This window comes from Diadema setosum, chromosome 2 (genome assembly GCF_964275005.1).
Source record: "Diadema setosum chromosome 2, eeDiaSeto1, whole genome shotgun sequence".
In the NCBI taxonomy this organism is placed as follows: domain Eukaryota; kingdom Metazoa; phylum Echinodermata; class Echinoidea; order Diadematoida; family Diadematidae; genus Diadema; species Diadema setosum.
Genome location: NC_092686.1, coordinates 39298083 through 39316874, shown reverse-complemented (window position 1 = coordinate 39316874; position 18792 = coordinate 39298083). Strand labels below are relative to the sequence as shown.

At 36.8% G+C, this 18792-nt stretch overlaps 1 protein-coding gene across 1 annotated transcript; it reads left to right on the top strand.

The window, feature by feature from the left end:
• The first annotated feature begins 2565 nt into the window (after nt 1–2565).
• On the top strand, nt 2566–17436 carry LOC140244953 (uncharacterized). The gene is made up of 13 exons (XM_072324564.1): nt 2566–2622; nt 5195–5263; nt 5995–6081; nt 7411–7446; nt 8327–8372; nt 10595–10734; nt 12224–12358; nt 13094–13228; nt 14031–14144; nt 14571–14647; nt 15519–15713; nt 16178–16364; nt 17133–17436. The coding sequence occupies exons 1-13, from the start codon at nt 2566–2568 to the stop codon at nt 17313–17315; spliced, it is 1461 nt and encodes a 486-aa protein (XP_072180665.1). The 3' UTR covers nt 17316–17436.
• The last annotated feature ends 1356 nt before the right edge of the window (nt 17437–18792 follow it).

Here is an 18792-nt window from a genome sequence, read left to right as displayed (position 1 = left end):
TTTTGTACGTAAATGCACAATGAATATCATATTATAGATATATATAGTTTGAATGCACGAAATGCCACGATGAACAGTTTCAACTTTATTACAGGCGATACTAGATGTGGAGAATTTCATGTATTTTCTTTTATTTCAATATGCTGGCATCATCACATCTGCACATTGTAGTTTGCAAAGATCGCATATACATTAAACATATATGCAGGCATAATTATAATTCCAATTTGACGGAATTTCTCTCTTTATCAATATGTTTGTTAAATTTTTCTGTTAAAGTTATACTTAAAAGGGACTGTACAGTACTGGTTGAGGTGAGGATTCAGCTTGTAACATTTTGCGAGATATTTAGAAACCACTCTATGAAATGTTGAAGAGCATACAATTCTAGGGGAATCAAAAGTTTATTTGATGAGAATCGGGTTTGAAATGACTGAGATATCTAAAAACAATGTGAAACAAAGAAATCCTAATAAAAGTCGTGGCCTGTCAATTATATTAGAATCACTTTTTTTGTATCTCAGCCATTTCAAGGCCAATTTTCATCAAATAAACATTGAATCCTTTTCGAAATTACATGCTCTTTCATAATTTCATTAGAGTTTTCTCATTATCTCACCAAAAACATGTTATAAACCTGAATCCTCACCTCAACCAGTACTGTACAATCCACGTGGAGTGGATTTTCACCTTATAAAATTTACAACCAGGATAAATAAAGGAAATACATACAACTGATTGTTAGTTATGAGATTAGACATTTGGTCTGAATATCTACACAAAAATGGGATCCAGTCAGAGCAGTGATGGTCAACTTTCATTGTATTGTAAAACAAATAAATTGGGACGGGAATATGTGATGACGCATACTACAAGTGTATTATTGAAAATGATTGCATTGATGGTTGCAATAAATTCAAGATTTCGATATAATTAATGATGGAATGAGAGGACCGTTAAATCTGTGTACGGCTTTGCTACTATTATGATCACAAGATGAGAGATTCCTGTTGTGTGAGATTGATAAGGAGACGTCTCGTCTCTATCTCTTCTTGCAACGGAATTTGAACTTTGATTTGGCTATTCAAGGGGTACGGTTACTAACCCTATCAAGTTTGCAATCCATCTATATACTTTAAAGTTAGAGATGGTAAATAAAGTCACAATGCGTCCATGAATGCACCCATTCCATAAACATGTGATTGCATCTTGATATATTTAATACCGTTCTCATATATTTAAAGAGATAGATGCTAAGAGGACTGAGGACTGCCGGACTGCATTCTCAGCTCCTTTACAATTTCGATTCTGATGATTATCACATTGCAATTAACAATATGTTTCGATGTGTTTTTGTTTGTTTGTTTGTTTGTTTTTCTTTGGCTTATCGATTACTATAGCAGCTTTTACATCCATTGTTTGAATGAAAAGTGCATTGTCCGAAACAACGCATGCTGATTATACTGCTTATACTCCTCCTCTCCCTCTTCCAGCAAACCAATTTTATTATTCTAAATTCCAGCCTATCTGCCCCTGTGCACTTTCAAGCACTTGCACGCACAGTCACCAAAATCACACATCAGAGTTTATTTTCCCCTGCTATCTTCGCAGCAGAATTTGTATTGTTACGAATCTAGTACGTCCGCACCTTTTCCTCGGGCCGGCCATCTTTTCAAGCAATGCTTACAATGGCGGCCCTCTGCATTATCGCTTCTTAAATATAATATTGTTATTGTAATCCCTGTTGCACAGACATGCATACTGTAATATTATATCATTAATTTCCTTTTATATCGTTGTTTATGCAAGTCATACGACTCTGTTTCAAATATACTTTGTATGTTTCCCATGTTCATGATTATGTAATTTATGTATATATTGATTTGCAGAAAATAAAGTATCTATCAAACAAACTGTACATCTCTTTTCCCGTCCACTGTAGTCCCCCTCAAGTGAGAATGGGCTGTTGCAGAGGTGTAATGATTCGCACGCTACACCCTACAATGTACCTTGATGCCAGAGGTGGCTTCTGCGGCAATTGCTCTGGTCTTATTTTCTTTAGGACTAAGAGTTCAGGATTTTAGGTTTAGTGTGGTGTGAGAATTAGGATTATGGTCACTAGGGTTATGTTGTAGGTAGAATTTATGTTTGGCTTAGGGTGCGGATGGGAGCAATGTTGTCGCAGCAAATGGAGCAAATGTCTTGGAACCAATGTCAGGTGTATTCTTTCATTTCCATCCAGGCAACCAATGGGGGGGGGGGGGGGGGTATGTTTACACTGTCAAAGATCTTTACACTGAATAACCAGGGAGGTGAGACTCACCTCACTGGTATAAACTTATCTGTACGCTCATCTCCTGCGAAATGCGAGTCATTAGAAATCTGAATTGACATTGTACCGATTATCAATGCCTCTGTCCACACTGCGCATGTTCAAATCGCCAGGGAATGCAGTTGCAGCTGACATCTGAATACATCGCATATAGATCTAACATCATTTTCTACTCCGGTGAGGAGGCGACAACTTTGCCGAATCTGAAGGAGGCATCTGATTGAACACAAAGTATGGAAGCTACAATTCGTAGGAAGTGTTGGTTCGGTTTCATCCTTGGTGTTGTTCAGGTGAGTGTTAAGTCTCCCTGCTATGATGTGCCTATGTCCCAACATTGGTTCCAAGGCGTGTTTGATGTTGATAAAGTCGCTTAGTCTTTGATTCTAATATTGATAAAACCTATTAGCATTAAAGGGATTCTCTTCCCGTCGTTACGGGTCAAGCAAAGTATCTATAACATTCTCAAATTTTATTTTCTAAGTATTTGCTGAGTGTTTGTTTAGATTTCCACTGAGTTTGAGCACTTGGCTTCCACTATTTACCAGAAATGCTATGTTATCGTTACTTTAAAAGATTTGAGTATTGATTTTGGAGAGTATGAGAATGTGAATAAAGTATTGAGCTCAGTCTCCGAGCGCAGTATACCATTGAAATTAGTAGGCTACCGTATATCAATAGCACTTTATTCCATTTTTCACATTTTTGACACTCTTCTGTCGAGTATTTTAGATGGCAAAATTCAACTGATCACAATATTATGACGTCTTCAAAATAACACTCGCCCAGGAGTTTGGACAGAAGAGGTCATGGTTATACAAAAGCATGCGTGATTTTAAGCATTCGCTTGATCTTTTTACATGAGTTGTGTATATAGAAATCGCTTTGTCATTACAGACTGACAATCACATACACGCACACACACTCATACACACATACAGAGGAAACATTCAAGTCCATTTAGATAGAAAAAGAGCAAAAGTATTCCTGCTCAATTATTTAGTACTTAATTTACGTCGATTCAGCGACTTTTCATGAAAAGACGCGCTTTCATTCTAGGCTTTCGTTTCGTAAATATAGTTCAAGTTCAAGTTGATTTATTTCATTTCTAACAAACAAATAATAAATAATAGAATGAAATGTTTACTTATACATCAATGATGTCACGAAATCGGTACAACAATGTGATGAACATAGTAACAACATGAACATGTACAACCCACACGTGAAATTGCAAATTCATAAGACCATAAATGTTGTATAAGATAGACGTGTACAGTACATGGATAAGCGGATACTTTTGTATGTACGTGAAAGTTGTCTAAATTTCATGATTTAATAGCGGAAACTGTATTATCAATCAGAATCTATCACCGGGGCGCTCTCATGGTTGCAGGTGAGAGGGAGTGAGGTGTAAACTATTGCACTTTTGCCTCAACAAAAATGGCCCCAAAACATGCACTTTAGTATTAGGCCATGATTATCTGCCTCAAATTTGGCAGAAGGAGAGCGGAGGAAGGAGTCAGCTTCTCAGCTTCCGTCATCTTTGAAGTATTATTCGTAAAGATGATCCCACGTAGAGTGTAATGAAAACAAATTGTTTTCCCCTCATACCATCAAGATGCATTATTTTAAATGATTAAAAATAATTATAAAGACGATAGCATCTAATGTCACACATGTATTAATGATTACTAGTAGGCCTACTATACGTGAAAGTACGTTGTGTTTCTTCGTCGAAGGATTTGCCATGAATATGCTTTGCCAGTTAACGACGCGTCCTCTGTTATGGGCGAAAAACAGAAACACCTTCCCAAAACAATCATTTTCAGTGGAAACGAGACTTATACAGGCATACGTTTACTCAATAATAAGGCAGCATAATCATGACCACAATGGAGCGGACTCGTGATGTCATTAAAGAGAAACGTTTTGCTGGTCTATACTTACACAATATTAATGGGGTTCTAATCTATGACCTTTTGTCCCTGTTGAAAGTGTAATTACGAAGTTTACATTGTGTGACGTGAAGGGATGCAAGTGCATGGTACACTTGCTGAATATACAAATAGAGAAAAGGGCAACATACGCTAAAATGAATTTATGTCCTATTATTTGAAACTCAGAAAACAAAGTCGCTATAACCTTTTTATTACAGATGTGGCAGTTAGCTTTGTTAGTCTTTCAGGTTTCTCTATATTTGTTTTGAAGCGCTGTCTTGTCTTGATAAAGAGTTTATTACCGTCTTGTTTGTCCACCCTTGTGAAACCCATTGACCATGCACGTTCCTTTAGTTTATCAACTCTCTAATCACTAGGTATTCAAAACCTTAAAGGTCTGTGAAAAACCTCTACACGATGAAAATCATGATTTACCCATTATTTTTAGAAAAAATTAAAAATGTTTAAGAAAGAGATGTTCAGCAGAGGCTCGAATAGACCCTCGTAGTGATAACCATGATGGTTTCAACAGTTAGCGAGTGTCTTTTTTTTTGTAACGTTAGAATAACTTTGATTACTTCCTTACTTGTCTGCTTGCTTGCTTACTTTCTCTGTGTCTTTATTTCTCAAAAATATAAACATAAAATTAAGCAAAGAAATACTAGTCAAGTGTAGTCCAAACTGATGTGCATAGCCTAGTTATTAATAAAGCATTCATTGCTGTTTTAAAAAATTATGTAAATTTACAGCCCCGGTAAACAGAACAACTTCCTTGATGATAATGACCAATTGTTATCGTAATGCCTTTTGGCCTTTGTCAATCCTTCTTGAATTTTATATACCCAGTAAATCTTTTTTTTTTTCAATCTGCCTCCTTGTTTCATATATATGTATTCTGTTTCTTTGTTTGTCTGTCTCTGAATAGATTTTACATGGATTACATTCTGTTTCCGCCGCAACTTGCACAGGGCTCAGTGCTGAAGTTGTCTGTGCTGTAAGTCAAGGACATTCTCAGTTTGTTTGTTTGTTTGTTTGTTTGTTCCCCCCATTAGTTCCCGTGACTAAGAGAACACTAAAGAAATAACATTTTGAAATGAAAGGTTACCGGTAAACCATGATCCGGTAAACGTGATCTTGTTCATTTCGCAAATCGTTTTGCGAATGAGACGAATGACATAATAGTGTACAAAATAGAAATTATTTGTCCCCATTATGTATATTGGAATAAAAACGAGTAAAGTTAACAGCATCTACCTGCGGGTGATTTTCATCTGTGATGTTGTGGAAGTGTGTGTCTGGGTAAATATGTGTGATCATAACTAAACACACATCCCTGTTGCTGTACAGAAGTCGCGAAGGGTGCGTCGAAGTGCTAATGTCTTCAGAAATGATTGCCAAATTTGTTTGCAATGTAAGATTGCTTTTGTTTTAAAATCTCGTACACAAAATTTACATTTTTATTTCAATAATCACATTTATACTTTGAGTATAAAATGACAACTTGTGTAAGATACAATAATAATTACTGCTTGAAGAGAATGACTATGCGGGATATAACTGTGATACCATTTCTAATATGCATAACATTAAAAACTATTACCATTGTAGTCACAGTTGCTACTTTCTTCGTCATGATATTGTTCATGTCTCTGCATCAGCTTACTCTCAAATTCTTCTAACCACATATTATGATATTTCTCAACATATTGCACCAACTACGCACAGTGTGATGACTTCGGACACTGCCTACAGGGCACAGTGGAGGTAGACCCATGGCTGCAGGAAACTTTGAAGACTCAGATGGACGTTCAGGTAACCATGGAAACAAACTCTGTATTGGAAATAATCTCTGTGGAAATCTTCTAACTCAATATTTTAGTTTAGCTCCCCTTCCCCTCTCCTTCCCTCCCCCTCTCTCTCTGTCGCTACCTATCAATCTCTCTTTTCACTGCTTTTGATATTGTCTTTAGACAATTTACAAAATGTATTATTTGATTTCTTCCACTGCATGTTCGAGCAGGTTGTAAAATCCCTCCCGAGCATAACTATTGGGTTACTGTATTTAATTTCAATTGTACCAACTGACTGAACTCAACTTTGTACAACTTCTTATCATCGCATATAAGGGTATAGAAAACTTGGACAAAGCTGAAGATAGAGCAACACCTTTATTGATAAACTTAAACTTCGACCAAAGGTTAAGACTCCACAACGGGTTGGTTGTATAAAGAGGCATAATTTATTGTGTGCGTACATAATTATACCGTAATGCAAAGATACAATTCTGACTTTGTTTGCAAAATTACGTAATCACTCACCGTTATCTTTACCATTGTCTTTTAAAGTGTACATTTTAATGGCCCCTAACAAATGACAACTAAACATAACAAAACACAACAAACGGAAGAAAAATAAACGTATTCCCTTTGTGCCCAGGCTGGTGAAGAAGTTCCAATAATGAACGTTTGACACTTGTTTTTTTTTTTTTTGGTAACTTTGTTATTGTTGTTTCTGCCGACAAAAAAGAAAATCTTAGAAATGTCTTCCAACTCATTTTCTTTTCTTTTCTGTCGAACATGAATTTCATCTGCTTGGCAATTATCTTTTACAGACAGACCACTGTACCAATTATAGACATATTGAAATCGTACTATGCATGTGTGTGCGTAACTTTGCCAGATACTTACAGAAATTACTTTACCAATTTTACGAAGTGATAAAGAGCATACAATTCTTAGAGGAATTCAAATTTTATTTGATGAAAATTGGAGGTGAACCCTGAGAAATCCAAAACAAAATAAAACAAAGTGACCCTATTAAAAGGTGAGTCCCACCTTTTATAAGAATCGCTTTGTTTGGGATAACCGATCCATTTCAAAACTTATTTTCACCACAAAAACTTTGATTTCCTTTTACATGTTTCTCACAGATAAAAAAAAAATCACAGTAAAAGAACGCTGGACACCTGAAACCCCATCTCAACCGAAACTGAACCACCCCTTTAATATTTCCCTTAAAGATTTTATCTGGTTGTCTGGAACTTGATTGAATGTCTATCATCTCACTTGTTCTCTCGAACAAAAAACTGATGATTAAACTGTATTACGACAGATAAGGTATTAATCTCATTTCTGTTTTCAGCTTGACACTCCTTTCCATCTTGTTCAACTGCTTGATGTAAGTTTTTGTTTATTTTTTTATGAGACTTGATGTGTTCATTTCACTTGGTGTTGGTAGCGTTTATATATTGACGTATTTGACGGAGGATGAAATTCTAATATGCAATAGTTGAAGGATTCAGATTCATACATGAATATGAATCATTCATTATGATCCTATTAAGCATTACTTGGACATTGCATATTACATATATATATATAGTGTATATAAAATATCAATGTGAACAACGCCATTGTTTCGGGTGCGGTTCGTTATTCCGAAGGTTCGATATTCCGAAGGTTCGTTAATCCAAAACACGCAAATTCCCTATACCTAGAGGTTCGTTAATCCGAAAATGAAAAAGGGTTCGTTAATCCGAACATTTGTGGCGTTATTCCGAAGGTTCGTTATTCCGAAGATTTGTTCATCCGAAAATGAACTTCGGAAAAACGAACCTTCGGAATAAGGAATCTTCGGACTTAAGAGCCTTCGGAATAACGAACCTTCGGCAGTGTTCGGAATAACGAGCTGTAACCATTGTTTCATCATTGCGATTTTTTTTACTTACTGTGTATGCTACCATAATGTGATAACATTGTATCAATTTGTCCAAATTGTTTGGGAAAAAGTTGGGGTTTATATTGCTGAAGTGCACGTCTCATGATAAACAGGGAGGTCACCTCCTTGTGATAAATGAGAAAATCTTAAAATTTAACTCCTCAACTTCATCCTAATATGAAGTCTTCTAAACTATGAAAATGGCTTAAAGAAAATAAGGGTTATATTAGTTTCTTGGAGGGGAAAGGCAGAGTGTACGAATATTTGTTTGATCACATTTTGATCATAGAAATTGTTTGTCTGTTTTAGCACGATTATACTTTATTATTTGTGCCTGCAGGCTCACAACGCTTACAACACGAGAGTGTACGGAGTACTTTACGGAGGTAAAAATCAACAAGACTGTTTTAATTGTGTAATGAATCGCGTTTGTTTTACCGAAATATTATATTTCCGGATTTTCTGCTGGCAGATCTATAAACGCAGCTGATTATTGTCATAATGACCCATGCGAAAAGGGAGGAATGCATGTTTCTGAAAGTCAAGAGCTTAATGGGATTTAATTTTAAATTAATTTCATTCACACATTTGAATGAGAATGACACTCCTTTTGAAAGGAAAAATCGTTTAAAAGTAAAGCTGCAATTCCTTCATTTTGTTCAAGTGCTTGGAGAAACTTGAACTGTTAAAACCCGATTCTGATCCGTATGTATCAATGTTATTGTTGCATAGCTCATAGTATGAAGAAAACGTTGAACAAGCTTGAGAGTTGCTAAGAAAATATTACTTTCTCGGATTGTGCATAAATTTGAATATCGTGGCTATTCATTACTCCAGAAGGCTGTGACAATCAAATGATATAACTGCGATAAAATCAAAACGCCTACTTGCTCCTTTTATATAAGAAGATCACGATTCAGTCTATACTGTGTCTGTATAAATAGTAGCTTAATTTTACTTAAAGGCAACTGTCAGTCTTCAAGTGTCGAAATAGAAATTAAGAGCAAGTTTTGATAAACTATTTTACTATTAAAAACTGAACAATCCTATGAAAAAAGATATGACCAAAATTCTTTATTTTATATTAAAGAAGAAATTTTGTAGATATTAGGGTAGTTACTAGGTGTCAACGTTTAACAGAACAACAAAACGACGCCACGGTTGCGTGCAAGATGTCGGTTCCTGTTAGAAGAGGTCAATGGTTAATAATCCATGCTGGCTTGTATTATCTTGTGTATAATAGTACTCTCACTTTTCTCATTCACTTAGATGATTTGATTGTAAAGACACCCTAAGTAAGGAAAGAAACAGAAAGAATCCTGGAGAACTTTTAGCTCTCTATCTTAATACATTCATGATTGAAAATTGCATCTTGTATGGAAATGCTGCACCTTCAGACGCATTTTGACGGGTATTGTGTAGGACCTGCAAGTGGGTCGGTTGCTTTAACACACTTGACACAAGTGGTAACATAAGTATAGGGGTAACGATATATGTATTTGCCACTATCAAGCACGCTATGTGACTATAAATCGACGACGAAATTGCATGATATGATTTGAAACAAGAGTTCATTAAAAACGAATGATTTAAGTCTGTAAACAGAGTTGTATTTGGAGCAGTTAGAACCTATCATTCCTTGACCACCAACAATTAAGGGCAACATCATTAGCACGACACTATGGGTGGGTCTGCATGGACTTTATAACCCGATAAGTGCCCTTTAGATTAATAGATAAAGTTGCCTGAACTTGAACTGACCGAGTTCACATGTGAATATCTAATGACCCGTGGGTTTAGCTGTGATATTAGATTTGAGCTCTCAGAGTAGAATGTATACAACCATTTCGTAAAAACGAAGATATACGCCTAATTGTCAGACTTAGTTTGATAGTGAAACTGCTCCAGCGAACCCTACATAATATCTCTCAATTAATGTAAATGATCACATGTATTGAGTAATGCACCAACATTTCTCCTTGACAAACATTTTGCGAAGGAATTTTGAAACCGGCAGCTCCACCTGCGCTGGTTAAAAAAAAAGAAAAACCACCTGCGCTGGTTAAAAAAAAAAAAAAAAAAAATATGGCATTGTGTTGCGTTCTGAAAACAAAGACATCTCCAGTTAATGCGTGATGGTGCGAAACAGTCCTAACACCTTATTATTCATTTATTTATGTATTTATGCATTTATGCATTTATTTATTCATTTATCTATTTATTTATTTATTTATTTATCTATTTATTTATCTATTTATTTATTTATCTATTTATTGATTTCGTCTGTCCGTCTGTCTTTAAACCTCGGCACCTAATAGTATACTAGTATTGTTTCCCTCTTCATTTTCCGTTTCCTCTCCTCATTCTACAAGTTCGCATCTTATTCAAATTGATGCAGGCCCTTAACTAAGGGGGGGGGGGGGGTTCCCCGTTTGCCAGCAGCCCCCAAAATGCTGATTGAACCCGGAAGTGGTCCACTTTTTCTCATTCTCAACCACCATAAAAACCCTATTTACGGGACTGTTGATGTGCCATATTGATGTGTCAAATTGTGTACATCATCTTCTGCAGCTCACGCCTTTCCGTATCACTGTAAAACCATTTCTAGCAAGCGACACGTGTCAATGGCCTCCACCATACGGCACCGCCCCCTGCATAACGATAGCCAATCAGGAGTTCAGCCTGACTGATCTTCTGAATATGGGCATCAGAGGGATAGAGCTAGACAACTGGTTCTGTGAAGGCGAGGTATGACAAGGAATACCTTTCCATCTACTCATTATAATTAAAGTTTTCAATCTCAAAATTGATCTACTGTAAAGCAGCATGCATAATATGATGACGATTCAAAGCCGTTATTTGCAAGTTGTTACATTGATATATTTTTTTTTTTTTTTGCGTTGGATATAATATCTTCAGTCACAGTGAGGAAATTTCACTCTTTTTCGCCCGGTTGTTATACCCTGGTTCGTGTATAACATAATCTACAAGGACATACCTCAAAAGCAATGAATGCACATGCGCCATCTATTATATGGAGAAACTTGAATATAAATCAATACTTCTTTGATTATTTTGCAAAGTGAGAGTGATACATTGTTATTGAGAGTGAGCCATGTTCATTTTGCAATAGTTTTGTATCATTTGGACATAGAAAAGTGACATGACATGAAACAAAACAAAATGAAATACATCAACATTACGTTAGTAATGAGGAAACCTGCTAGCTAGCCTCGTCATTTGAATACACCAAATTCACTACGAGAGCAATCATATAGCACATATATAAGCATAGCGCAAGACGTCAGTTTAACCCATCGTGTCCAGAGGCAATTCTGCTCAATATACATCATGATGTCCTCACTTGATTAGCAACTCTAAAATAATGGTTTTTACATCCTATGTAAAATTTCTTTTCAAATATTTATAGACAGTTATTTTGAGCCAATAGCTTTATATGTATTATTATATTTATGTATTGTTGTAATTTGTACGTTTTGTTTTCCTTGAATTTGTATCGAGAACAAAATTGTGATATTTGAAATGAAATTTGAATTGAATTGACTTGATTAACTATGTAACAGAAATTATTGGAACTGCTTTCATTCATTCAAACTAGTAATAAAAAGCATTAAGAAGATATGATAATAGCCTTTCATCGGCGTAGATAGGCACCTATTATTCAGTGTAGCAACAAAACAAAAACAAAACAACCGCAACTAAATTTCGTGAATATATGAATAATAGAATATGTTGTCAGTTTAAAGATCATCTTTCCTTTAGAGTACATTGATAACTCTGCAACCTAAAAACATGGTATTGACAAAATAGTATATTCGACCAAACTGCAGCATGTGGCTCAATTGAATTGTAGTTTTCACCCATCTAATAGTGTATATGTGATTTTCATTCAAGGGTTGGTTTCAGTACACATACGATGAAAAAAAAAAAGACTGTAATGCACTATTAGAGTCCAACAACTTTTAATGGTTGCACGCTGTGTAAATTTGGTATAACCATAAAAAAAGTTGTTGGACGCGAATAATGCATAACAATCTCTTTTTTTTTATCTCACTTAAATAGCTTAAACATAAGGATTAAAAAAGGACGACATCCCATAAAAAAAAAAGATCAGGCACCCGACCAAAGATTATTTATAGTTTCGTGTAGTAAATTGATAATTTGGTAACATACTCCTACGCTGCTATGTCTATTTTCTCTCCAATATCATTCCAAGATGCGTATTGCTCACCTCGGGACTAATATCGCAATGATGTGTAACGCTGATCACGTGAGGTTCGAGGAACCTGTGGCTGAAATAGGGGCGTGGTTGGACCAAAACGAAGGCGAGATCATCCGCATCTACATGAATGTAAGTCATTCGATAAAGTGGCGGAGGTCCTTTCCTTGAGAAACGCTGAAACGTGTAAGCCTTGAAGATGGGTTCTGTATAGTTTTATAGGCCCTACGCACTTTAATCATTTTGCCTTTCGTACTTCATCCAGTTTTAAATGACATGATGTCAAAAATGCACGCATGGAACTAAAGAAAACAAGAAGGTAAGGATATACATGCATAGATATTAAAGAAATGTTTAGTTAAATATACATTTTGAAATTATAGCAGTAAAGATGTGAGTAGACAAATAACTTTCAAGTGGTTTACTTTAGCACTGAGTATACATAAAGATTGCTATTTTCGGCAAACTCCTCTTCAAGCAGCAAAATGTAAGGATGATAGTTACAAAAACAATACAACATTTGAAGTTGAGAACATTTATACAAATCAAACTCATGTCAATCCTGGTCAATTGACATAATTTTTCTAGGTTTAACGTATCGTGGGACCGTTGTTATCATCTAGACCTATAGTGACGAGAGCATGCAGGTCGCCTTCCGTGTAATATTACCGAGCGTTGTGACTGGACCTGCGACGCGACCGCTAAGATCGGGGGGGGGGGGGGGGGGGGAGGTGGAGAGAAAATGGTGCTTTGCACCAAATTCAGCTGTTTCCATAGTACAGCCCGGGAGGCAGCATCGTCTTAACGTTTGCGTCGTAGATCCAACCGTGTCCAATGTTCGCTAACGACGTTCTCTGATTTACGCAGGAGAAGTTTGACCAGGGCAACGATAACGCAGTAAACGGACCTTTCGAGCGTCATCTTGGCGACCGTGTTTTGACACCTGCTGACCTGCGAGATACCTACGGAGGGCAGTGGCCTACATTGAGGACGATGAAAAGGGTGTGGCAGTTAACCTCTGTTTGTTTGTGTGTTTTGTCTGAATGTTTGTCTGTTTCTGTACTTAAACATTTATCATTTCTATACACCGTAATGCATTGGAAAATAGATTGATGCTTGAAACAGACCACTCATACTTAGACTGATATAATTTTCAAGCTGCTGAGATGGATACTTTTTGTCTGTCAGAAGAAAACGAGCAGAAAGATGACACCAAACTTTACCGCTTTAATAGTCAATATTATTTTGTCATGCAAACTCTCAACTTTTTCTTTTTGAAGTGGTGGTAGGAAATTCTGTGATTTGAAAAAAAAAAATCTAAAGTCTGATGTAAAAATACTTTATGTTTCTCCAATCGATTGTAGCAAATTCGTTTATCGATATTCACATACTGCAGTAACTAAATCTACTTGCAACTCCATGAGTATTATACTAAACATTCGCGACACGGGGGAGGCAATTCTCTGTTTTCGTCCGTCAGTATTTGCCGTCTTGTAACCATCTTGAAGGTCATAGGCTCTCGATGATGTTACTAACTGACGTTATTCGGCATATTCCAGTCTTTCTTGATTTATTTCACGCAAGCGATATATATAAATTATAAATTATATACAAATGTATTTACTATTAACCTTTCTCCACATGAGTCTAGAATCTATGAATATATAAAGTACTAAGAGAAAGAAAGAAAGAAAAGTCTCGGGCAATTATTGACAACAATAGTGCCTCGTGAACACATTATGTATAACTATCAATTTTGTTATACGTTGTGTGTATGTATTTTTTTTTTTTCTTCACATCATAGGATGGTAAAACCGTGGTCATAGCACAGATAGCCACTGCTGGGTCTGATGAATTTTACCTCCACCAAGGCAAATACATCCATCCGGGATTCTGGTTGGACAAACAACGCAGATTCGTGAGTAGGCCCTATTATACTCCTCTCTGTATTCAATATAATACTCAAGTACAGGTTCGCGGGTTCAGGTTATCCGGACTAACGTTTTTAACAGCTTTCCCATCAACTCTCTTCGTATACAACCTGATAACTATTTAATGTCAATGGCGTTTTAAGTCGGCGATATTTAGAGGGTTTATTTTTGTAAATAAGACAATTATACAAATCGATTAGTGATGTTGACATGATTCCCCCGGCATTCAGTTGAAATGTCGACTTATAATCTTTGTTTACGCCGAGAAAAAAATATCTCTCTGCTCCAGATATGTAAACTATACCCCTAACTCTGTTGAGTGATGACACTAGAGTATATGTATACGTCTACAGTGATGACTCATCAGACTTATCTAACTTATCTTTCATTCTATCTTGGTATGGTTACATCAGTTTACAAACTATCCATCGTGTGGTGGAAAAAATGACACAAACGCCCTTCGCTTCTACAGTGACAGCACGCACTACATGTAAGTATATGATTATGCATGTTCAACAGTATAACAATTTATCATCTACCTAAGATATAGCATGTTACCCTGATCACTAACTGTGATTTTCGTCATAAAACAGCGGTAATTCGCCTCAATTATAATATCTGCATAGAAATGATGACAGATCACGACGCGTGCCGAGTAAGACGCTAGTGTATAAATAGGATATAATAAATGCTGAGCTGAAGAAGAAACAGGGGGAGGGTGTTATATGTATGTTGCACATTAGACCCCTTGTCATTTTTCAGTACGTTAATAAACCATCAAAAGTGTATAGTTATATGCCGTAACAGTGGCAGATCCACATGGGGGGGGGGGGGGGGGGCAAGCGGTGCACGCCCCACCCTTTATTTTTCGTTAAAAACAAAAGAAATGAAAAGAACAAAAATGAAATGAAACCCGGAAGTGGCACCAGAAATATTAGTTGCGCTCCCCCACCTTTACAAAATTCCTGAATCCACCCCTGCATAACTATTACTGTTTATTTATTTTTCGTTCTCCGTTCTACCAACTTAATTCTCGATTGTAAAAAGCAATCAACTCTTCTAGTGAAATAATATTGAATGGGAACAAATTTGTGTGAGATACATCGTAAATTACACATCGTAAATTACAAATTATTACTACGTAACCTTACACATTCCTGTAGGGTATGTGCAATTTGTTCTTTAAGAAGAAACGCACTAGCTGTAACTTACAGACATATTTTTGTGGTATGATTTGTAATAATATTATTTATTTGTAATGATATTAATATATGGCAGCTGCTACACCAGTGTCCGAACGGTTTGATATTTACCACAAGATTAACTCTGCCTGTGACTTCGGTGTCTTTAACTTTCTACAGATTCGAAAACGAATTACTGGACGGCCCGTCTAGAACTGGGTACGTGGAAGACCTCACCGAGTTTGTCAAGTGCCGTATACAGTACCCTGGCGCGGACATGATCACACCGCAGCTCCTCGAGACGGCAGTCTACACCTGGGCCCGGGGAGAACCGGCGAACCCAGTAATTGACGCAACCTCCTGTATCCTTCTCAGGTATAAGACAGAACTTCTTCAAGCAAACATTGGTCAAGTGACATTCGATACACGTATGTCCTTATTGGCGATTCTTTCTTTTACATTTTAATGGTGGACACATTATTAGAAGCATGGATGCGCCAGTTCAGCGGGGCTCTCAATCCTATATAGGCCAATTCGAGGTGCTTGTCCTGTTCGAGTTAGATTTGGATGTATAAAATACATTTGGATTTTATATGGCCCAACAGTTATGTTCCGTTGATCAAAACCTGCTCCCGCTATTCTACGAATGATTTAGATGACTTGTGTAAAAGAATCAAATATCCTTCAAAGGTACATCATAAACGTCTCCTATTGCCTATACCTTCCCATAAGAGAAATGACCTTATTACAGAGAATTGGTTTTAACAAAATTCGTGGAGTCAATTAGGAATACAGACATCATTATAAATATTGTCTGAATTGCATATAATGTCTTACAGCGGCACTGATGGTCGATGGTACAGACCAAGTGACTGCAACCAAGAAGTCAACTTTGCTTGCCGCCATGAGGTCGACGTTGATGACTGGGTGGTGAGCGACACGGCCGGGAACTACGACACGAACACTAATGCCTGTCCCGCAGGATACAGATTCGCGCTGCCGCAAAATGGCTACGAGAATCAGAAGGTAAAATACTAAGCAGTGCCAGAGAAACTGTGATAATTATGTAAATGTTTATACCCAGCCATGCATAATCATATGACCAGCTGATGACTATAATAAGGACAATCAACTTTAAGTAGTAGCTTAAAGCTATGATGCAGGACCCCTTGGCAGAACAGTTCCGAGTGAGCTGAAAGGGCTACCATGCTAAAAGAAAACGGTATATAGATAAATAGAGATAGATATATATATAGATAGATAGATAGATAGATAGATAGATAGATAGATAGACATATAGATAAATAGATAAATGAATAAATAAATAAATAAGATACATACATACATACATCGATATTTAAAAAAAAAAATCATAGAGAGAGACAGACACACATCATTCGTAGGTATACAGATGATTATTGGCCAGATATGAGAACTGACATATACCATGCAACACATAATACTGGGTGCAGTTTACCTGCTCAGCAAGTTAAGTTGCATTAATAACCAGTTTGCATTTTATTACTTCGTATTCATGGGAATATATTGGCACGTGATTGGGATATAATCATAACATACCAAGTAGTGGTACATGATTTTATCCCCAAACACTAGTGCCACAGTGTAATATACTTTGGATTCACATTAAGTGATTTATATCTCAATGCGTCAAATTGCGTCAACCATAATACATAATTCATTATAATACATTGAGATATATTCAAGAGATCATTGATCATGGATGAGGGCTTCAACTTTAAGGAATAATTATCATCATCATCCTATATCACACAGCTACTGGATGAGCTCGACGGACGCTCGACCTGGCTCAACGTTGCTCCCTTGCTACCAAACTACGTGCCCCCTACTAATCTTCCACCAGTGGATCCCACTACCGCCCACGCCACGCCTCTCGTCCGGTCCTCCTCGCTGCTCTTCTGGTCTCTCATCGTCCTCGTCGCTGCGATGCTTTCATAAATCACTTATGCAGACCCGCAATTTTCTTTCCAATGGGAGAGAACAAAATGAAGTCATTGACTTTTTTTAGTTTTAACTTCAACATAGACGATACTGGCCAATGGTATCACCCAGGGATAATTTCCAAATTTTCGAAGAATTCTTTCCCACTTAATTGTTTCCAATCAGTCATAATACAGCGACAATTAGGCACCGACCAATGAGTAGTTATATTCAAGGCAACGTGCATGGCAATCGTTTATTGATCCTGATATTCCAGCGTTATGGTGAAGTTTGAAAATCATTCTAAAGAAGTCAATAATCAGTGGACAGTCCTCTAGGGGTCTTCTATCAGTGAGACGACCGCTTATACTACGCCTAAAGGCTAAAGCAGTTGAACACTGCTAACTGGTTGGTCATTGTTGGTGGCGTTGCTGTTTGGTCTCTCAAACGGTTCAGCGAATTGACACTGTTAATTATGGCCGCATAAGTAATGTGTGGCATGCAGCAGCTGCTCTTAGTATAACCATTACACAACTCCAGGATAGATCGTATGTTAAAGGATCAATAAATGAATATGATAGCAAAATACTAGACAGAGAAATAATAAACTGTCGTGGAATGCTGTATCAGACAAACTCGACATTTTCAGGAAATACATTCGTTTTCCTGTTTCACTCACAGTCAAGATAATCTTAAACGTATACTTAAGTAAATGACCTCCGTGTTTTGGCGGAAAAAACCCCCAAAAAACTTGTGTAATTGCATTACGCACTAGTGATAAAGTGTACTTGATATCGACTGGAAAAAGAAAGTGTTGTGATGTACTTCACCATGCAAACCTTCAAGCAATATAAATCTTGTGATGTGCGTAATTTGTACTAACAAGTGTACCTTACGGTGTTATGTACTTATTTGTTGTGAGAATATCACACCCCTCTACACTCAGATATTGACGGTAGGCGTAGATGACAATTCCCCATCAGCAATTTCAAACCCTTTGTTTGTTTGGTTGCAGTATTGACTGGCCTTAAGAGCAAGTGCGTCATTATACTTCTAACCTTTGTTGAGAACTGTGAACATATTAGAAGGAATAGAAGATTAACGGAACACAAACTTAAAGGGAACCTCCGGATTATTTTTAGACTTTTACATTTGAACAACTATAAATTAGTTAAACTGAGTACGGAGTTTCAGAATCTATAGTGATTGGGATGAGGAATGAGAATGTTTTCAAAATTTATACAAATTGCAATGAACAAGGATGATGACATGGCAGCCTCGCCATAAGAATGCATTATAGGCCAGCGGATTGAGGCTGAATTTGGGGGTCAACTGGCAACTATAGTATAACAAACAAATTTTGTAATTTTTTGAAAGTATATATCTTAACAAACTTACCAGTAAAATTTACCCAGAAGTTCTGCTTCGGAACATGCCCAAATGACGTCATCAACATGGCCACCCCCAAAACCAGAAAAATGAATGGGAATTTTAG